The sequence below is a fragment of the Geospiza fortis genome, unplaced genomic scaffold, assembly GCF_000277835.1.
Source record: "Geospiza fortis unplaced genomic scaffold, GeoFor_1.0 scaffold186, whole genome shotgun sequence".
Classification (NCBI taxonomy): domain Eukaryota; kingdom Metazoa; phylum Chordata; class Aves; order Passeriformes; family Thraupidae; genus Geospiza; species Geospiza fortis.
The window spans coordinates 343,144-367,065 of record NW_005054331.1 but is presented as its reverse complement, the minus strand read 5'-3'; the positions used below and the strand labels follow the sequence as shown (position 1 = coordinate 367,065).

Here is a 23,922-nt window from a genome sequence, read left to right as displayed (position 1 = left end):
CCATAACCATCAGACAGCATTTTAATTATACTTTAGGCAAGAGTATTATATTAATTATAAACTTCTGACATCCAGTGATGGTATGTTTTGACATGAGGCATGTTACCTGCACATAAATATGACAAAAGAAAAATGAAAATCGTGTTTCATTTTAGCATTGCTGTTTTGGAAACATGTAGGGCAAAGTTTAAAAACCGACCGGGAAGATACCTCCCACTGCAAATTGCAGATTGTTATTTTTGCAGAAACAACTTTACATTTACTGAAGAATGAAACGAAAAGCTATTCAGCAACAAAAGCAGTCTCTAACAGTAACAAGATACTGAGGGCCAGTAACAATGATGGGGAAAAATCATACACTGCTGATGAGCAGTCTACAAAATTCCCAGCATTCCCGAGTCAGTCATCTGGAAGTACTGAACATAGGGATTTACTCCTCTAGACTTTGGACCTTCAGAAGTGAAGTCCAGAAAAGCAGATTCAGTCTTTCCTCTCCCTGGGCTGTAGAGCTAGGTGTCTTTCAGAACTAGGTGTCTAACTGGGTATTTCTTCTTTAAAAACAAACTAAAAAACAAACTACAGGAAAGGAAAAGACTCTGCAGTGGTAATGTCACGAAACTTGTGCCTAACATTGTAGTAGCGAGACTGCTCAACCAGGTATCGAGAGACTGGGTCTCAACTCCTTCCTCAGGGGCATAAAGCCCATGGCTCCTTTTTCTCAGCAAAGTGCTGTTACTATGAAGTTGCAGGCCATTCTGGAGGAGACGATTTCCAGACTTCCTGTTCAAACTACCTCACTGTACCAAACGCAGCACTGCACCAATGCAGACGGGCTTTGTAGTCGAGTCTAACTTAGAGAACTCAGATGAAATGGAGACCTGTTTCATTTCCTTGTCTTTACTCAGTCACTGTTTAATGTAAAATTCATTAAAAAATCCAAGCATTTTCAAACCAAAACCTCCAAAGATACAGAGATTTTACACTCTTCCTTAGTGATTGCATTCCCTTTGTGTCCGCACAGAAAGTTTATCCCTTGCTTTCTGATGGTTACCTTTTATATGTCTAATGATGAGGAATTTAAAGTTTTGCTTTGCACAGCTAGTCTTTATTATTGCTGTTAACATCAATATTTTATTTTCTCTTCCACAGCAGTGCCAAGCAACTTTGAAAAAAAGGTTTTATCCTGCCAATTGTTTCTATTTTATTGACCTTAATATTTACAGTTGCTTTAAGCTTGTGAGAGCTTCCTACATTCAAAATCTTTAAACTGAAAACTTTTAGTCTTTCATTAGTAGAAATAATGCAATGATTCTGATGCTCAAAGAGATTCAAATCAATGGAAATGATCAGCCTTATTTCTATCTAACCTGTTTCAACACACAACAAAAGTCTTTTTAATGTCCCAATTCCCAAAGATTTGTGGCCATGAGGGCACAAATTTCATACAGCTAACCTTTCCATTGTATTATTATCCAATCCCTACCATCACAGAAACTAAGGCTTCATCATTTTGTAGACAACAATATTCAGGATTATATGCTAGATTTTACTACAGTTATCTTGATCTCTGATGTAAAATATATAGTTTTTTGCAGACTGTAGCATTAGACTTCCATCTGTAGTGATCACAATAGTTAACTCTTCAGATTTTCTGCCATTTTTTTATTACCACAAACCTTTCTTATTAATTAATTGAAAATTAATATCAATCAGGAGGACTCTTTGCCTTGAACACAGCTTTGTAGCTGTATATTTGTCTATTTCTAGGTAAAATTATCAAGATGTTCTGTCACCTTCAGAGATAAAAGGTGCTTTTGAATTCAAGTTACATATAAATGATTGGAGATACTGATCAATAGTGAAGGGGTTAACCCAGTAGGTAACTTAAACTTCACACAGGAAGAATCAGGAAGTCTATCCTACAAGCTATTCCACAAAATCATATTAATTTAAAAGAATTTTAACTGTAAGCATGCCTTCCTAAGTACTTCAATGGTATTACTAATGAGAAAAATCATCAAAATTACTAAGATTAACATAATAAGGTCTTAGATTTACTGCGGGTTACTACAAAGCAATAATCCCCAGCGAGAAGACTTCATTGTTTATATGTAACCACTGAAATGCAATTTTGTATCCATGAAAAAGAAAGTCTTAATTTACTGGACTGTCCACAAACATCATTTAGAAAACTATATGAAACTTTCAGAATGCAGGCTTATGGAACACATAAAAAGAAGGGATTGTCTAGCACATCAGAAAACTTCATTGTTTTGATCATATGGCATAGGAATAAACTACTGGAAATGCCCAGGAATGTTTTTCTCTCCTAATGCTTCCTCTCTCTCTCTTTGCTTTTAATATATATTTTCCACTTTTTTTCAGCTTACAAGAATTTTTTTTTGATAATGATTGCAGCTTCTAACTTGATTTTTATTGTGATTTAATACCTTTTAAGTAAGCTACTGTGCCAAAACAGTAGGAGCATGTTCACATTTCAACCTTTAAGAGAGAACTCATAAATTTTAAAACCAAAATTCTCCAGCCATTTGTGTGTACAAACCACATCATTATTTGACTGCCTGTATAGTACTGCTTTCTGAATTAGAGATACATTTTATTCTATTTTCTATTTCTTGAACCCTCTATTGCACTTTTCTCTGTATTTCATTCATGTGGATCAGTTATGTTATTATGTGGCACAGGCTGTGACAATTCCATAACTTTGCCAGTTATGATGGCACACCACATAATACTACTGTGGGATTGCAGCAGTGTTTTGTGGACAGAACCGCTTAGTGTAAATAACATAGAATCTACCTATGTGCACTTATGCTTACCAATAATTATATAATATGTAATTTAGATAACATTATTAAATTATGATTTGCTCAAATTACTGTTTTAGACTCCACCTATCAAACCCTACAACAGTCAGTTGGTTCATGATTTCAGCCCTTTAAATTTTGGAAGAACTGAAGAATTGGACACATTTGCCAGAGAAAAATACTTGACAAAATCTGTCTTAAAGAAAACAGTAATAGTAACATGTAAGGCTTAAAATAATAATTTTCAAAGGTGAATTTTATGAAGAGTTTATGGAATCATTTCCAAAACATGCAAATTGCATAGGTTGTGAAACTAAAGAAGGAAGAGGCTAGATAGGGGCAAGATTGATGAGAGAACAAAATGAGGCATATGACAAATAATCTAACTGAAAAATACTTTTTATGCAATATTTTATATCATGTATATGAGTATAAAATACTAATTCAGCCTAGCTTCTAAAATTTTGCCCCATTTTTTACACTGCACAAAATTTTATCAGTAAGAATATTGCTAATACGGCATTAAAATGTAAAGTCTATAGATATAGAAATAGAGGGAGTATGCATTGGCCTGGAGGCATCGCAACTACCTGCTATTAAAGGAACTTTTGGGTATCTCTGACACATTCTTTCAATTTTATAAATCTTCAAATTGTTAAATTGCTTATATTTCCCCTCCTGCCAACTTACATGACAACCTGTTTCAGAAAATCCAATTTTTTAAAATACTACAAAAAGAGTGAATCATGAAAAGAGAAGAAGGCATTTTAAGATCTAAAGAAATATAAAAAAAGAAATTGTAGGAGTAAGTCTGGCTTCATTGAATGCTTTCAATAATGTCAACATATTAATATACAATTCCAACTTACTGTATTTCAATAAATGAAATTGAAAGCATATTAGAATGATTTAAGTATGTTATATATAGAATTTGAGAATATTTAAAGTTGTTTAATTTACAAGCATAAACATTTTCAGTAAATAATGTAGTTGGTACTGAACCATATTTAATTTTTTCAACTTTTTTTGAAAATACAGATTTAGAAGCTTTATAAAACACACAGTAGCATCTGATGTCTTAAAAACAAACTCAGTGTCAGATCATGATGCTAGTACCCAAAGCACCTAAATGCGGTTTTGTGCTAAAATATTTTTTTCTGATCTCCATCAGGGGATGACCCAATTGCCAAACAGGGTAACATCACTGAATTGTATTAACCAAAAAATTATCCTGTTTTTACACCAGGTAAGGATGGAAATTCTGCAAAACCCCACAAAGAAACAAATTCTTACCACAAGCTGTACTTGTCTGTTGTCACATATCACAGGATCTAACTCAGGCAAAAAACGACAGCTGGGAAAAATGTAGAATACAAATTTCAGTAAGTCCCATTGTACTGGGCTCACTAAAATACCTGCACAGATCCTTTTCAGGAAACAATCCTGCTTAATTATTTTAAATAATTCCATGATTAAGATGTATCAGGGAAATTAATATTAACTGAAAAAGTATCAAAGCAATTACTCTTAATTTTTTGTACTTGACTAAAAAATAATTAACGATTGTTTATTCAAATGATAGAATATTAAGTCAAACTATTCTAACCAGCATGACTTTTTGTATGTGTTGCCATAAATTGTAGAAAAGCCAGATTTCATATTCCTTTTTTTCGGAATAATATTGTTTTCAGCTGAAAAAATATATAAGCTGTTCTAAATTGTCTACCAATGAAGTTTGAATGGGCATCAGTTGGACATTTGGCACATTAAAAAATTATATCATGATCCTTAAAACGACAGTACAAATACTAGGTCATAGCATACATCTGCAGAGGTAGCACAATAATATTTAAGAAAATTGTTTTAGCAATTTCTGTGTCTTCTTACTTTCAAACATTATTACCTGTTGTATTCCAGTGTTTTCATTCAATTTAAAAGTCATGGAAATTATCTTAAACAGACACTTTGAGTATTTCTCTATTATGGATCATGATTAAAAGATAAATATTTCTGCAAAGCCAGATAAACATTTCCTGCGGAACATGTTTTTCATATAGTTTCTACAATCACTGATACAAGCAGGATATGTGGCATATTTTTCTGCACAAGACAGAACAATTTGCAGCCCATTTAATTATAAACACATTTTTAATGAAAATAATGATAAAATTAATATACTAAACCCATTGCTTGCCTACTGACACTTTGTTTGCTTTTCTTAGAGATGCTTGGCATTGTGTCTACTAATGACTTCATGAAGATAACTAATGCCTTATATTGAATTTATGACCAAAATACACTTACTATGTCTTCATGTTAGTTTAGGCAATATGAACTTTTTCCTTAATTGTATTGACATTTTACCTGTTTAATAACCAAAACTGAACATAGAAGGAACATGTTTACAACATTTTAGTACAGTGTAGTATAAAGATGTAAACGCTGGGTTTATGCTTTGAAGACAAAATATAAATATACACTCTTTAGCTAAAAAAAAGTATTTTTTTACTTCCTTAATCAAATCTAACAATGTAGCTAATGTTACAGTTGATTTAATTACATAAAACCATAATATATATCAATAGCATTATAAAATATACGATGAATAAGCACTTTTTTCTACACTCTTTTCAGTCTAAAACCCACTGCATTGCTAAAGTAAATCTAAGTAGTTATTTATTATAAGATTCTAAACATTTTATAATTTCAATTTCAATGTCGAAGAAGTATCTATACAATGACTACTAAGCCAGTTCTAAAGGTGCCATATTTGGGACCCAGAAATAAGGTGTACTGTCTGCTAGCTGCAAAGTCATATTTGTTTTAGAACCATTTACTTAGGTTTCACTTTACAAGACAAATTTAAAAGAAAAAAAATCTAATTTAAAGGCGATGACCTCACCATTTCGTATTTCTGGAACCGGCTGCTTCATAATCCAAAGGCTGTTCATGAAGCCATTGGTATGTGAAGTCTTTTCTCTGTAATTTCTTATCTAAAGTAGCATCCAGCTGAGAAATTTTTTTACCTGGGGAGGAAGAGAGATACTTCTGTCTTTCACCATTATTTTAAAATACATTTCTTTAAGATTTCCTAGATAAACTTGGAACCTATGGCTTCTTGGAAAAGAAAAAAGGCCATTACTTCATTTTCATGCAGAGCCCAACTATTTAAAATCTCTTCAGATATATTTAAGAAATACTTTTATATTTGTTTTAATTTTATGGTTTGTTTTCTCTTTTGGGATGTAATATCAGCCTTCTGAATAAATTTATTTTATTGGGAAATAAATCTATCCTTTGTTATGAAATTCATATAGAAGTATATATTGTACATAAATTGTTTGTCACAGCTGCCATGAATCCTGCTTATTGTGGTATCTCCATAACTAAAATATGCAATAATTTATACTTACAATTCTACTTAGCAATCTGTAAGGTTAAAAAAACAAATCACCATTATATGCAAGAGTCGACACAGGGCAATCTTATTACTCTTATCTGTCTTTTACTGATGTGGTCTATTACGACATTTAAGACATTTTAATGGCAATTTCTCATTTGGATTCCAAAGCAATTGCATCTATGATATTGTTTTTCAGAAATTGCTACCTACTTTTGGATCACAAATGACATCTAAAGATAGAGAATAAAACAGTGACATTACAGGGAAAAAACCAAAATGTCCAATTCTGGAGATCCTTCAGTTTTTGGAACATTCTGCTGAATAACAGACATGGTAAGGAGCATCAGGAAGAGGCTGCCAGAATTGGAAGAGCAAACAGAGGAGCCATCATTGTTGCATGACAACATTCATGGATTAGAATAATTTTTTATTTCCTATCCTCATACATAAACTTTCTAGGTAAAATATTTTAGCACCTTCAACTCAGGGCTTTTATGAGACATTTGAAAACTTTTTTCTTTTCTAGTTGGTACAAATATTTGGGTTTTTTTCTCTTTGATGTCATTTCAGATAACACTGAGTTATCATCCCTTTGCTAATTATTCCTTTTGTTTTTCTTTCAAAGATTCTTCTTTGCTCACTGATAGGTCAATATGGCAGCTACTAGAAAGTTTTTAGAAACTATGGCAGCTACTAGAAGGTTTTTAGCAGGAACACTTGAACTAGCAAAGACGACTTAACATCAAGTCCATCTGTTCACTATGTATGATTGAACTTCCAGTAACTCCAAAGGGATGGCGGGGTGGGGACGGCGATATCAGAAGTGCCATGGTTTTCATTCATGTTTTGACATTACAAACTGAAGTTATATTCACCAATTCACCTTTCAAGCGATTTGGTACATTACATGTAGTATTTTTAAAATTTAAAGTAAAATTTAAAGTTTATAATTTACTTTGCATAAACTGCAAAATATGCAGGTTTTGCCTCATTGGCATTTTACCTAGCTTTGCCATCAGCTCACTGCTTTCAAATTTCAGGTCCAAATTAAAGTATCAAAGCTGCTTATTTCATAGTCTGAAATACAAATGTTTTTTGTTTATTTGTCTTAGTATAGGGAGTGTCTACTCAAACCAAATCCACACCTTAGGCTGAATGTAATCAAGGCAAGGTCCTGGTCCAGAATATAAAGTTACATATGTCTTGCTAGTCACTCACCGACTAGAACATAGGCAGAAGAATTTATCCTTAGTTGATGTAAAGAACTCCCATTTAACACCTTAGAAAGACAGAAAATGAAAATCTTGGATGGACAGTCACTGTATCTATGGAAATGAGTGCGTGAGGGCTGACTAAAAAAGTCAAGCAGTGAATTACTTAATCAGTGACAAATATTAAAAGACTGATAATTACACTGTTCATCAGCTTCCTTTATTAAAGTGGGAACTATTTATTTTTTTCTAAATTTACGATACTGCCTTCCTGGTTCAGGAGTACAGTCATCTAACCTTTCCATTTTGAAAATTTATAGGCTCCAAGTCCACTGGTATCCTTATAGCTCTTGATCCAAAGGCAGATGCTGATTTATATAAACAAGACACATTGCAAGTGATCTCCTAAGAGCACTTCATTTGGAGATTAAACCTTCAACATCTGTTCTCCAGTGAGGAATAATCTCCCAAGAAAATATATTTAATTTTTTTCTTATCTGTATTTACAGAAAAGTTGGCCCAGTGTTCCTATCTTTCTAAGGATAAATATGTCTTGCAATTAAAATTATTTGTATTATTTATGCATTCACTAAATTGCTTTTATATTTTTCTCTATTAAAAGGGAAATCAATGTAGGGGATAAACCAGTATTACAAGTTCATGTCTGTGTGTCAGCAATGGTTGAAAGAAGATGAACATACAATAAGCTATAATAAAGCTTACAAAAAATACAAATATTTCTAACTTGGTAATCTATTTTCCAAAATTATTTTTAATAATTTTCCTTAGTTGCAGTTTCATTTTTTGATTTAATTATGTTTGAAACACAACAGTTTTTATATAATAAACTTTTATTTTAATATATTTTTATTTTTCATGCTGATTATTGAAACATAACTGAAACAAAAATGTCATCAAGGTAAAAGTACAAACAAGAGTTTTCTTCCTTAAAATTATATATGCTATTAGACAGAATATTCTTGCTTATATTAGTGTTAATAGTGGCTTTTTTTCTCAAATTGGCAGATGATCTTCAATAATTTGTTTATAATTTGCAGAAAACTGCAGAAAACTTTTGTTTCATATCCTTGCTTTTTAAAAGTAGTATCTAGCTTTTTAATTCTTGCCAAAAAACAAATCTATGTTATGAATTAAAACACTGCATTATCACTTTTCTTTTCCACTTATGAACATCATGTGTTCAAGAATCTGGTTTACCAGTATCATTAGTATGCATTTGCTTGGTAGCTTTCTTAAATTAGGGCTATATGTTTTTTAAAAACCTGGACCTGATTTTGTAGAAGTATTAACACTCGTAGAAGGTCCAAAGAGCTGCAAGCTTTCTGCATCTTTGAAATGGATCAGACCCATAATCTTTAATTGTTAGATGCGGACAACTCTAAGACTATCAAAGAAAATAGAAATACATCAAAGAAGACATCAAAACCCAAATTAATTTCAGAAGTATTTAAAGTATCATACCCTCATTAGATTATCGCTCTAAGACTTCAGTCTTTTTGACCTTTTTTTTTTTTACATGACACACGTGTTAATAATTTAAGATTGGAATTGTCTTACATTTGGCATTAATACAGTAATGATTTTTAGGTGTTGCCAAATAATCATCCACACAGATACTGTGCACTTAGGTCAGATACAATGCAGCAGTCAGGGCCACCTACTGGCAATTTCCTACAAAATCTGAGCATCTAAACAGGGAGAACTTAGGAAAGCCCTGGCATCTGAAATATCTTTGGAACTGCATATTACAGGAAAGTAACAAATTCTTTTCTGGGTCACCAAATCCACATGCAAACCTGTAAGAACCTGAACTTTGATATCAAGAAAAATGTAATCCTTCATCAGTCACATCTGTTTGCTGGGTGTGCTGTGAGACAAGACAACTCACATTCAGTTTAAAAAATGGATGCTATTATGTGCTTTAAATTAGACTATCTCCAGGTAATCCATTAAGTGAACTAAAGGAGAAAGGCAAAGAATCTGTGAACTACTTCAGATGAAGAGCCCTAAATTCTACATGGAGTCAGTTTTCTTTCTTTCCTCCAAGATACATGGATCTTGTGTCCTCAGCTGTAGCTGTCACTGTTAAGAGGACTGAAACACAGCCAAGGAAATAGCTTGGCATATGGAAGCTAGAGATTCAAATCTCATCAGGATAAGGGGTACTTGAAACCCATGTTCCCCTGCGATAGGACAAGTGTTGTTAACCATGCAGCACACAAAAGGAACGGGGATGGTTACACAATGTTGGCATTCAGGGAGAACTCAAGTTCTGTGCCTGGAAAACACCAGTCCTGGTTGTTGTAAATGACAGTTATTCCACTCTTCATCCATTCACAATGAAAAGGATGCTAAAGAACCTGATTCAACACAAGATTTTTTTTTCCAAATCTATTTGTTGAAGATGGGAAGATAAAAGGTTGAACTTTAATATGTCATGCTTCTTGATAAACATATGGAGAAGCTTGCACTGTATTGAATCTTTCAAATCTTGTGTTTAGAAGGTGATTTAATTCACTTCAAACCTTGCTCTACAGGGAGTACCATACAAAAAAAAAAAAAGACTAAGAAACCTAAGACCTAAAATGTGAAAGAAGGGCTTGGAAATTCTTTAGCATTCCAAATTTTCCTCCCTTAATAAAAAAATCTGTGACCAGAGTTAATTTTCTCAATATGTATTCTGGAATCGGTGTTCTTAATAAAGGAATTAAGTAGTTCAATTTGTGTATAAAACTATTGTCTATGCTATTAATATATTACATTTTTCTTCTCTGTCAGTATTATGGCATAAATTACTGGTCAGAAATAGATAATAGGAGGGCATATGTGTGTAACTATGTGTATGAATGCACAAAATATAAAAAAAATTAAATTATGGAGAATTAAAATTATCTACCCTGTGAGGATTTATAATTTCTACTGTCTTCTATACAGTTATATAATGTGTGTATTACAAATTTATAAATTACCAGGAAATCCCAAATCTCAAATCCAACTTTTTAATCTCATTTTTTCCATGTTACAACAACAACAAAAAAGCCTTATTTCTGACACAGTCTGTATAATCTACACAGAACAGAAAGTAAGAACGACATGAGTTGTTCCTGGTATTAAAGCAAAAAAGTGAAGTATTTGGAAACAGACAGGAAAAAAACAATAATTAAAAAATTACAACCCCCACTGCCCTTCACCCCCAAAACCCACTCGTATACTAGAATGTATGAGAAATGATAGCAATTTTTTTTTTCCACAGTGAACTTAAAACATTTGTCAGAAGTGCACTTTGTCAGGAGTCCCTGAATAGTGCCATCCATGACACAGCAATCACAACAGACCCCAAATTGCTTTGGAAAAAGAATGGTATTTAGGGTGGTCTTTAGCATGCTTACAGGCATTCTGTGAGTACATTTATGGTAGAAATACATATGTGACTTCCAGACAGTTGGCAACATCGTGCGGCAGAAATTGGTACAGAGTTCTTAGTGAAACTTATAGCATCCCCAGATGTTTATCTACAGCTCAGGGCTAGAATGTTCAGATAATGGGGTATATATATTTCTACCTTAAAAACATTTTCTTTTGACATACTAGGGACTTTAAGAAGTTATTTTTTCATCTGAGTGACTTCTGACTACATCAACTTCCACCTCTAGGACCAGAATGAATGAGATGAAATATTTGTAGTAGTGTCTGAGTGAGTTCACAGCTGAATAAAATATGAAATAGAACTGTATACTCACAAGAATACTACCTCAGGTTATGATCTACAAAATTTTTAATGCTTAAAAATGCTTTATCAAATATTTTATCAATTATCAATCAATAAGGAGTTTTGAAAATGGGAGTGCTGATCAATATACAAGAGAATGTCTTTCAAAAATTATAAAAACAGCTACTAAAAGGAAAAAAAAAAAAGAGGGGTTTTTTCCTAAAACTTTAGCCCTTTTTCTCTTTTCACCAGGTATTTTGCATTTTTTTCAAACTAAAAATAAGGCTTACTATATTACTATTTGATCTACAAACCTCCTTTTCTTCTCTAATGTCTTCCCCAACAAGTTAATGCTATTATCAGAAGTTATCATATTTCAGAATGTGCTTTCTGTATTCTCTCTTTGATGTCTTATTATTAGATTATGCAAAAGCAGAATCTTTTAGTTGAGATTCCTACATCACTGAAAAAGTCCAAATTTCAGCTTCTGAATTCAAGGAAAACAGGATTTCATACTCGTACCTTCCCATTTATTTTCTTTTTTGCTACTTGTTCCTGCCCCTGGAGAATACATCACTACTATTTATCTGTCCCTAGCTTACTGTTTAAACTCAGCATTTTCTTTTTCCCACATTGAGGCAAATCTAAGTCTTATTTCATCCTCAATGGTGTACTTTTAAAACACATAATTTTGAAGTTACTTCTCTCTCTCTATTCAAATTCCAGTAATATCAAAGAACTTATTCCAGGATCTCCTGATTACTTAACTTCTACTGCAACCCTCTGATCATACAAATACAGTGCAAAAAACCACTCTATACTAAAATGCTCACACCTTCTACTCTTCATGTAACATGGTTTTTATTCCATGCTTCCATTTGAATTGCTTCATAAGGCTCATTTTGCTAGCGCTGACATCAAGACATCATTAAACACTTCCTTCCAGTCTGACCAACTCTTGCAATTTTTATGGGTTGTTATCACTTTCTGTACTCTATTTACATCAAATACAATTTCTTATTTATCTTCTGTAATTTTCTTAGTAACAAACAGCAGTTTCACGTTGTGATATTTCCTAAGACCTATGACACTTTTCAGCATTGATGTATTAGAAAACTATTTCACCTGGTATGTACAGGAAGTTGCCTTAAAAGCCACTCTTCATTTCAAATTTTTTGCTAATTTATGACTGTTTCAATATGGAATTGCTTTATGTTTGAAAAACTAAGCTGTTTCTTAAAAAAACCCCCAAAACATCCCTGCCAAAACCAAAAATTAAGTAGCTACAGAGGTGATAGGCCATCCACATGCAGAGACAGAGTTCCTGATGTAAACTACTATCTGCAATCAGCATGCTTCAGGATCCACTCAGGCATTTACGAATTCAAAAAGAACATGAAAGACTTGACAGTGCTATACCACACTTGCACATCATTCTTTTGTGTAGTCTTCTATGAACACAGTGTTATGTAGCCTATACAGTACCCGCTTCAGCCACTCTGCACAGGCAAATTTCATCAACAGCACTGCTGAGAAGTGAGTCTGGAGCACAGCCAAGAGTTACCAAGAGTTCTTTGGATAGTCAAGACTCTTGAGGAACTGAAGGAATCAAAAGGGGTAAAAACTATTTTGAAATAGCACGTTCGGCATTTCAGTGCTTAGTTATCCATGAGTAAATGTAAGGTACAACTAAGATGGAGGTAGATTGAGCCTATTTTGATTATCCTTAGTGCCTACACTCTCACATAGTTTCTTGTCTAAAGTTTCAAATCTGCCTAGTACACAGCCTTTCTCTATTTTTTTTCATAAACTTTGGGAACTAATAAACCCCTGAATGATGGATGTTCTCTACTGAATAGAGGATTTTTTACTGTTGAGTAGAAAAATAAGAGACACGTAACATAAAATCCCCTTTTTTACAGAATATTTTGACATATTTTATTTCTCTCCATTCCCACTTCTTAAAATTAAATGACAGAAGCAATCAAGAACTCCAACACAAGTGTTTTGTTGCTCAGTGATGAAACGGTATTTCCAAGCAAGAAGAGATATCACTTTATAGGTAGTCCAAACCAGAGGAATATCTTTCTCTAAATTCAATAAATCAAGTAAAATTATGTAAGACATAAGATCTTCCAAAGGAATTCTCAAAATAACAAGTACAAAGGAACATTTTGTAAGAGTGCAGGAGGTCTAACTACTGTTTTGTTTACTGTAGAGAGGGCAAAATCTACACAATACCATCAATTTTATTGAGTGTGACATCCATTAGGGTAGGTTTTGTTTGTAGTGAAGATATTAAAAGTACAATAAAGGAACTGAAAAGTTCAAATCCAACAAAACTTTTGTTCAAAATAAAAACTGAATGGTTCTATGTGACAAGAAGATACATATGCTAAGTATTACAAGGAAGAAGAACCTGTCATTATTCTGGAACAGCACAAATTTAGTCAGTAAAACTGACTTACATGATATTAGTAATTGCCTCATACATTCTATGAATAATTAAAACATTAATTATAATTAAAATAAATGTAATTTCGTGTCACAGCTTCAGAATTTTCATTTGAAAAAAGTCTTTATTATATTTTCTCTTGAGAATACACATTTTTCCTAGAAAGTTATCTGAATAATAGAAGAACTTGTTTTAAGAACTCATGCTCATCAATACATATGATGTGCTGAAGTACCATGCATGATCATGTATGATTGGTACTTATTGCAGAGCAACACTGAAAGTGAAATAACGAAATTATTGTAGTAATGTTAATATGTTGTTTAGTGATGAATGCCTCTGGATTGATTATCCATTCTATCTATATCCTATACTTAGGATTATAGGATGAATATATATATATGATAGATCAAAATATTATATATATATATATATATATATATATTTATATATGATGGATCAAAGTATTATATATTTTTTCTATTTAAAAGGGTTTCGTTTTGTTTGAGCAGAACTATTTCTGGCTCAATTTCTGATGCTGACTTGAAATACCTATTGGTATTTGATGAACATAGTGTGAAAACAATTCACAGCTCCATCAGCACAGTAATGTGTAACAGCAGAACTATTCTCCATTGTCAAATACACACACAAAGTCTACACTGAGTGCAAGACTGCTATTTAGTTTACTTCATAGCAAAACCAAGAAGTAATACTGAAGATCAGACCTATAATTATGCCAAACATTGTATAAACAAGACTTGATTCAATGTTCATTGAATTAAATGGAAAAAAAGTCTCAGACTCAGAGTCTTTTCTTTTTTCTTAAGACTCTACATCTAAAATTAGTTAATCCCCAATTGTGTGTAATTCTTATATATTTATATCCAGCCTAAAAGCAACCATAAACATTAAACTTATGAGTGTCCATAAATAAATACAGACATAAAAGTTCTAATTCTTCTTATTGAATTATATTGAATTGGTTGATACATCATGGAAGACAATAAGCAAAATGAAATTCCAGCATCTTATAGATCTATGAAAAAAACCCCAAACAACAAAACCCCTCCATTTGTAAAGAAGGTCAGGAAAAAAAAGCAAAAGAAAACCACAATTTGCCTATGAGTTGCCCCAGGTTAAATGTCAATACATGTGTCTCAAAGAGCTTAGTATTTGTATAGATTTCTTCATTAATTAAACTGTGATTTTCAGCTGGTAAACACATGAAAACAAACAAGAATCAAAACACCGTATATAATTACAGAGAAATCAACGCATATCCCCAGGTATGGAACTGACTTATACTGACTTTGGATCAGTTATAGTTACAATAGCACAGGTTTTCTCTGTCCTTGCAGAGAAGGTTTGAATGATTTACCTACTGAACAAACAAATCAGTTGAAAAAGGAATAAATTAGATCTGACTCCTCCTGTTCTTTTACAGAATTCTGTTTAGAACTTTATTCAAATTCTTTTTTAGTGGGAAGATGAACACAAACCCCCCAGTTCTATTTGTGAACATAATTTAACTGTCCCTAATCTTGAGTTTAAACAGTTTATGCTTATTGCAGGTGTGTTTAATTTAGTTTCTTTTTACTAAACTTTTCATCTAAACTTGCTACCAAACTCTCCTACTCACTGTCTTTACATATGTATTTCTATACAAATACATATAAAATTTGTTTGAAAAGGAGGGAACCTAAATATCGTGATGATTCCAAATAGGTGAAGTTGCCTCATCTGCATTGTGTTTATATTTGCAATAGCTTTTAAGACAGCCATAACTAATTAATTTAAAAGTGTAATTTGTTTTACCATTGGTCTACCAACAGGCTAAATTGTTGTTCACTTGTAACTTTGCTTGTTTGCAGCTGATGATCTAATCTCCTGCCAATAGCACAGGAATTTACAGAGCATTAAGCTCTGATCCCAGAGAGGAGTGAAATGCCATAAATTTCAATTAGGTAGGCAAGCTCTCACTTAAGATTAAGGAAATTCAGCAGCTAATCTCACACTATTTACTCCAGAAGAAGGAAAGAGATGATTATGCTATGACTTTTAAAACCTTAGAGACTAAATTGAGTTTTAAAAATTACATAATCTTACATGAGAATTTGTGTACCAATAAAAAAAAAAACCAAAACAAAAACCAAAAAAACAAAAGAACAAAAAAATACAAAACACAAAAATAAAAAAAAAAAAACCACCAAAAAAAAAAACCAAACCAAAACCGTGGCCAAACCAAGATTTTACTTGATTTTACTTCACTGTAAACAGTCACTGTCATGATGAAGGAACAGAATTTCATTGTCAAGTTTGAGTGGAAGAAGAAAATACCCACTTTCTGCCTTATATAGAACTTGTTTTATAAGAAAGATCTTAATATATGTTCATACAAAATAAACAATTTTAATAAAAATTAATGGATTGAAAAGGTTAAAGAATTCTCTAAAGCACTTGAAGAAATAAAGAAGTATTAAATGATAATATTTACAGAAAAAATTTAATGTTACTACAAAAGTGAGCTCAAAGCATTATTTTGTTCAGCAAGATTTTTCTGCTCTTTTGAAATGATAATTTTTTTAGAAGCACTAAGTTTTGGGTACTGATACAGAGGCTAGGAAAATTGGTACATATCTGCAATTTTTAATACAGAAAATGCATGCAAGTAAATACAGAAACTTGTCTGTAACTTGTACAACAGTTCTTGAAACTTTCTTTCAATCTTTAAACTTCTCCGTATTCTGGTTCAGTGAATGCACCAAGAGACACTAAAATTGGAGAAATATCTGAATAGCATCATCACCCTCAAGGCATCCAGGTCTCAGAACAGACTTTTCTTCAGCATTCTGGCTAGAAGAGGAGGAAAACAGGAGAAAAGAATGCAATGATATAACAAATTGTCACTAAACCCAAGATAACTTATTTTCAATGGTATTTAAAATCTTTTAATTCTACTCACCTTCTCCTGTATTCCAAACAGATGCTTCAGCTTTCACCTGACTGGTCCTGGGTCACTACACCTTACAGTGCTCTGAGTGCTCATCAGTACTGCTTTGTTGTGTGACTGTACTAACATATGTAATGAGAAAAAGAGATTTGCCCCTAGTATTTCTATATTGAACAAACATATTTTATGGGAAGTCATAAAAATATAGAACACTCTCATAGGGGAAATAAAATTTAGAAGAAAGAAATTAGCATGATGCATGGATAACACACATGCTTAGTAATTTAGTGAAAGAGTAGTAACTATCTGTACAAAGATATAAAACCCAAAATTCCCAAGCAGCCATACATGTGAAAGAAACAACTTCTAAAATTTATTCCAAGAAAGACTTTACAAACATTTGCATTTGCAATAAATGAGAGATGTTTGGAAGAGAATTTTGAATACAGTGCACACAACTCACACAGTATGATGACAGCCTATGCAGTGTTTTAGCATATGTAGAACAGACTACAAGTAGAGTCTGACAAAACCTAAGAAGGCAGACCTGGCTAAGAGTCAGGAGTCACGCTTATTAAATTGAACTCTCAGGGGTATCATGCAATCAGAGGTCACAATCGAGGCAACAGAAGCAATGTCACGATATCAGAGAAAGGGCCAATTCAGACCTGCTCCCCGACAGGCAGTGAGGTCACGGCTTGCGGCAAATAACTGTATTAAAAGGGAATATTCTCTGCACACTTTTAGAACTGTCATCTGAACAAACAAAGCCAGGTCATTGGTAGGTTAAATCAGAACTTTCTGGCTTACTGGCACATAGATTCCTTTCTTTTTACACTCACTGCTAATTTCTCAATTACAAAATATACATCAGGTATTAAAGCAAATACTCAGTAAATTTAACTTAAAAATACATAGCAGAGTTTAAATTCCTCCTTTTTAAAAGTCGCATTCTATCTTTCACAAGAGATATCACTGGTCTCTTCATAAAGTGAAAACTGCTGAGCTTGCTGCTTATCAGAAAATAAAAGCATGCATGTGTTTTAGAGAAATATCTTTCCACAGTCAGGGTCTTAGTAAGCCTGATGCTCAATGTGAAATTAGAAACCATTGAAAAATACCAGTTATTTATAATGTACTTGTTTAATGATGACTATGAAAATGAAGTTCTTTTGTCTGGGTACTTGGATTTCTTTATCTCCTTGTCTGGACTGGGTTATCTACAACATTCTATAAATGTGCTAATTTATGAAGTTACAATCCAACCATATTGGATTGGGAACCTGACAATAAACCTGAAAATAGAGAAAAATTCTAGGATGTCATGTAAATAAAATTGTATTCAAAAATACTGTCTTGAAATGCAGCCTTTCTTACCACTATGAAAAAAATATATAAGTACAAAATTCAGTACTTCTACCTTTTTTATACTCACAAGCCAGATAAAATATCTGCAGTGAATACATCAAACTAGCACAAACCTATGAATTTCCAGAAATTGCTAACATGTTTTGATAAGAATTGAACTGCAAAGTTATGAAGTAGGAAAATTTACGTTACAGAAATAACACAACATAAAAGTTACATAGGTATCACTGCATGATTGTACATTTTCATTAAAATACTTGAGTTACTTGGAATTCCTTGTCAAATTAGGTAGGTCCACAGCACATTCAATTCTGTATTATATGAAATCTATAAAAGCTATAGAACTTTGCTCTAAGAGTTAGTATGCAACAGCATAAAATTTTAAATTCCTCTATTTCAATTTTAGAGTGTTGTTTTGATATTTCGCTTGAAAAATGTATCTGAACAACAACATTATTAGTTATAAAAACAGAAAGATAATTCAATGTGTGCTTAATATTAAACTTGTGAAAATGGCCTCTTTGGAATGCTGTAGATTTCTGATCTCATTAATAATACTAATTCTACAGAACACCATAGTTCCCATTACAGAATAGGAAAAAAAGAAATTTCTTTAAAGAAAATTTTAATACATTATATTTTGAAATTAATTAAAAGCTCTGGTGTGAAGGCTTTCCTTTATTTCACCTCTGAAAGTGCTTAGAATAATGCAATTTTTAAAATCTATAGCTACAGGAAACATTCCTTTAATTGTGATTTAAAATGTGCCATCGATTCCAATTGAAGAAAGATTTGCACCTATAAAATATTTCTAAGGCTACATTATATTCCTTATTCATCTCGTCATACCAAATGGAAATTCTTTTGCAAGAGGAACATTTGTGCAATGTAACATTCGTGACACTTTTACAGACAGAGTCCGTGGCCTATGTTTAAAAACCATTTGCATAGTAATAGGGTTTTAGTGTTTGAAGCAAACATTTTGGAAGGCTCTTTGAATATATCTGAATATGCACTTTTAATGACCTCTTCATTAGCAATTGTTTTTTGAAGTGTAAAAAAATGTGTTGGGTACTGTCCAGTGAAAGCAAAGCAAATAAACAAACCACCCCAATATTGACTGCAGTCCCCAGGCATCCAAACATGACAGCAACAAATTCAATAATTACTTTTAACAGGACATGCTAAATACAATTTTTGTAACACTTTATTTTAAAGGAAATTAACCAAACCTATTCTCCCTTACCCCCTCCAACCAAATCCATTTGGATTTAACTTGTTGCTAAAATTATCTGTCTTTTGCACTCTAAGACCTGGGTCATGACCTTACTTAGGGACAGGAAATAGTTATCAGGTCACTGAATGGTCAAATGAAAAAGGATTTGAAATGCTTTGGTACTCAGGGATCTATTCATCTAAAACGATTGCCTTATGCAGTACTAAAAGCTGTGGATCTGAATGTGGAATCAACTTGTTTATATTTACACTGGCTGAGATGCAGATGTCACACTACAAAAATTTTGGACATAAAATATCAAGAAGAGGAGAAAAAAGAAAAAAGAAAGGCAAAATTGAAGGAGATGCAAATAAAACTATCTGAACTATTATATCATCTTATTCAAGAAGAAGAAGTAGTTCTCCACCTCTGATGACATTTTGGGTGAAATCTCTCTCCTACTGTAGTCATCACTGGGTAGCTATTAGCAAAAGAAGAGTAAGATTTTTTTCCTTTCTTTTAGGTGCAGTTTCTTTTAGGTTGATAAAAACTAGTAAATTAATATGTTATGAAAGCACAGGTAACCACCTATACATTGTACAAAATCCTAGTTTTGGAAGTTTATTGGAACCAACAAACATGCTCTCTAGGTTAGAGACCACATTCATATCTGATACTCTAATAAAATCCTTATGCTACCACAAATTACAACAGTCTGCAAAAAAGCAGAGTCAGGAACAAAGAGAAAGTACACAAGCAGGTGAAATATGTGGTCAGAAACCTTGAATAGACGAATACAGGAACTCTGAAGACTAGAACCACAAAAAGAATTTATAATATTAGCTGGTATGTATCTATGGCAAGTACCTCCTATCCAGGAACTTCAGGCAAATAAAGTGTGGGGGTTTTTTGGTGGGTTTTTTTTTCTTTTGGTAATTGAAAGTGAAAAGCAAGAATATTAATAAAACCTTCATATGTCTAGATCACTTATAAATACTCAGACACTGAAGTGCACTCATAAACCCACATAAATTATGTTTTACATATTTATTTTTAAACATAATTTCAGGATTGCTTCATTCCATGAATACTGAAAACGTCCTACACTATCATTGACAGACAGGAGGCTAGAAAATTAGGCACAGATTTTATTTTTCAGTTTTATTTTATAATAAGAAACTGGACCAGTAGAACTATGTAACTGAAGCTTGAGTGCGTGCACTGTAAGGCCCCTGCAGTCCTTTACAAGTTTTCAGCGTACCGCTGTTGTGAACTGGGTTTGCACTCTGCCAGCAGAGCAGCTCTGACCCATGGAGAGCACTCCTTCAGATCAACACTGCCTCAGGCTTTACTGCTTTCTCCAAGAAGTCTTACATTTCAGGCATCAAGTTGAATTTCTTCTGGAGATGATTAACCCAAACCCATGACAGATTTTTTCCAAGATATCCAACTCCTTATGTTTATTTTATCCTGGCTCTTTTTGGATGTACTGGACACAAGTAACCTACTCATTTTACATGTTGAAGGGCTGGTGGAGAGCCATTAATTCCTTAAAATGAGAAAATATTTCAATGCAAGAGTTCTGTTGTGTGAGCTCAAACTAAATAATAAGAAACAAAGCCATAGAATTATGATTTCAAAAGATACAACCCCTTCTGCACTGCAAGTTTCTGTAGCACATTTTCATTACATTTCAGGACAGATCTTACATTCTCTGAAAATGCATTATTTTGTCATTTTTGTCAGTGCTGTATGGATTAGAAACTGCTTCCCTAATGTGGCATACAAATTTAGAGCCTGGGAGATATGTAACAGTTACAGTTTACTGTAAACACGGCAATTCAACTCATAGAATTGCAGCAAGCCCAGATTTCAAATGTGGTTATTAATCCTTTTGAGACAACAGATCAATAAAAGAAAACTTACTTTAGATATGGATGTTTACGAACACTGTGATTCCTGGGAACTGATGCCATTAATATTTCTCAATTAAAAAGAGCTGATTTCTAAAAGATGAAAACAACTAACACAAATTTTCACTTACAGTTCAATGCCTTTTACATGCTCTTAAATAACAAAAAACAGAACATTTAAAGCCCATATAAAGATGAATACTAGCATTCCAGACTCAGTACCTTCTCTTAACTGTCATGTAGATGTGATTTGTCAAGCATCAGTGATTTGAATCAATACAAATTCTATTAAATGTCACATATAGTTTTTAAAAAATGTATTCATATCTTATAATACAGAAAATCTAAGAAACTAGGTTGATCAAGTGCAACAATATTTTAATGAACTCCCAGAATTAGCCAACCTTAAATTCCAACTTTCCAAAGTCTCACATTTGCACTTTCAATTATCACTCGTAACAATAATCTATAAGAATGTTTTGCAATAATTTTCGCTTGATACTATAAGGAGTTTCATAATTAGGAACTATTATAAAGCTGGAAAACAGATGACTAAGTGGTTTCCTTGATATTTATCTTCAAATAATATGACATAATCAAAAGCTCACTTTACTTCTTATTCTTGAAAAATAAATGTTACTTCAACTGACAATTTCTACAGAAGTAAATAAATATTGGCATAATTAAAAGTCACCTGAGAAAGCATAATCTATTCATTATCAAATTTGTATTGGTGAAATCAGTCTTAACACTATGCCAATTGCATTTTCCTTGGTCACCATGAGCATAAAATGACAGGAAACACAGTACTGCCAAGTAGAACTACTGGTTCCCAAACTACAGAAAACATATCTTGTCAACACAGCCTGGTGCATTTTTTATATAGCTAAACCTCCAGGTATAAATCATTGTTCACATTTTTGGGTGAAGTCACATTGCACTGTTTTCACTTTGAAGTGTATGGTATAGATGTGTCACTGATGGATATGGATAGGACTAAAAATAAATACAGTATATATGCCAATAATTCACCTAACCTACAAAATTTAATACAGCACAATCTATTAAATTAAATAGAGCACAACCTGTGAAATAAAGTAAATCATATCCAAATAATACTTGGATAGTTTGAATGGATTTTCATCTGATCTCCTGCATTCTTCCAGCTTGCTCTACAGATTGGAATTCAGCTTCCCAATCCACTGAACAAAAATTATTTGGATACCCCACCAAAACCATTGAGGAAACTGGATTAAAGAGGACCCAAAAAGACACACATGGTTTGCAAAACTTGTAGCAAAAAAATGTGCTTGGCCTTAGGGCTCATTCTTCAGTTCTCAGCTGCTGTACTGGGACTAAGTATTCACACTGTTGGCTAGAAAGATATCCTTCCTCTATGCAAATGAAATTACAGATCCTGTAATTACAGACCCACAGATGGCAGAGATGCTCTGTTACATGGTCAGCCAGGACTAATTGGAACTTCCCAAGAGGAGTCAAGGATAGATTTTTTCCTTCAGTTCTTGATGTACTTTACCCAAAACAGTCAAGACTATTTTACATTAAATTAACAACTGAAATAGCCTCCAGACAAAAAGTGGACAAGTAGTCATAAAGCTTTCTAAAAAATATGCTTTGATGCAAAATATGAAATTATGACAATTATCTGTGTGCCTTATAAAGTTTCCAAAATTTTGAGATCTTTGAAATGTCACCATCTACAAACCACAAAAATATGTCCAAGAACATTCGTTGAACCAGAATATTCATTAAAGAAGGCATATTTTGTTTGTCAGCTACCTGACACTAAATGAAACTCAACAACCATGATGGAAGCATAACCTTATCTCACCAAAGAGAGCAGTGTAATATGCACAGTCCCAGGAAACATCCAGCAAATCATCAGGAGAACATCAAGTCAGGCTTTCATCTTTCTTCAGGTTTTTGATCAGGGTATAATTTGTTATGAGAAACAGTAAATACATATTTATACTTGCATATTCTACGGCTCACTTTACAACCTACTCAATTTAATGTCACAGAAAAGATTCAAATATATTTTTATTTAACTAATAGTTTTAATGTATCTACAATACAATGACCACATGCATTAAATTAATTTTAAAGAAACTGAAACTGCATCTGACAGAAAGTGTAAGGATTACAAAATGCCTGTTCATGCTAGTAATTACACCAGACAGCAAATGTTCATAATCTACTTTCCTTTGAAAATATACAAATAAAAAGTCATAAGTACTACATTTATTGAATTATTTTATCTACTTATACTCCTGGCATATGCTTATATATTTGTGTGAGTACAGACACATGTACTGTATGTAAATACACTGACACATACAGACACAGATATATTGACAGATTTATTGACACACACAGTAATGCATTGAATTGCATTCCCATGGTTTCTGCCTTCACATGGTGCTTGTATTTTTAAATTGCAAGCTCTTGTCCATAAGAATAGTATCTCCTCATCCATTTGCATGGTGTTTGTATTACAGAGGGGTTTATTTCTGACTAAATTCTGTGTGCTGCTGTGATTCAAATGTGCAATAATGGTCCCTGGTGGGTATTTGTCTAACATCAGTGAGCAAAGCAGGACGACTCATCCAAAATTTAATAAAAATTTATGAATAAATTTTGAATATTTATGAATAAATAAATCCAGTTTTGAAAATATATTTTTCAACAACATGTATGTCAACTTAGAGATGTGTGCGTTATCCTACGGGATTAAAGTTATGCGCAAGTTTTCAAAATTTGTCAACAGTATATTGCATATCAGCTTATCAAAACTTTTGTAGCAGGAAAATAAGAAGGAAAATTA

General features: G+C 32.8%; 1 protein-coding gene across 1 annotated transcript in view; it reads right to left on the bottom strand.

Moving 5' to 3' along the window:
* Nucleotides 1-23,922, bottom strand: part of LRRIQ1 (leucine rich repeats and IQ motif containing 1) — a 100,944-nt gene that overhangs the window by 12,598 nt on the left and 64,424 nt on the right. Inside the window, exons 23-24 of the mRNA XM_031057557.1 lie at nt 5,731-5,854; nt 4,122-4,182 (exon numbers count right to left, since the gene is read on the bottom strand). Of these exons, the coding sequence (XP_030913417.1) occupies nt 4,122-4,182; nt 5,731-5,854 (185 nt within the window). The remainder of the gene's footprint in view (nt 1-4,121; nt 4,183-5,730; nt 5,855-23,922) is intronic.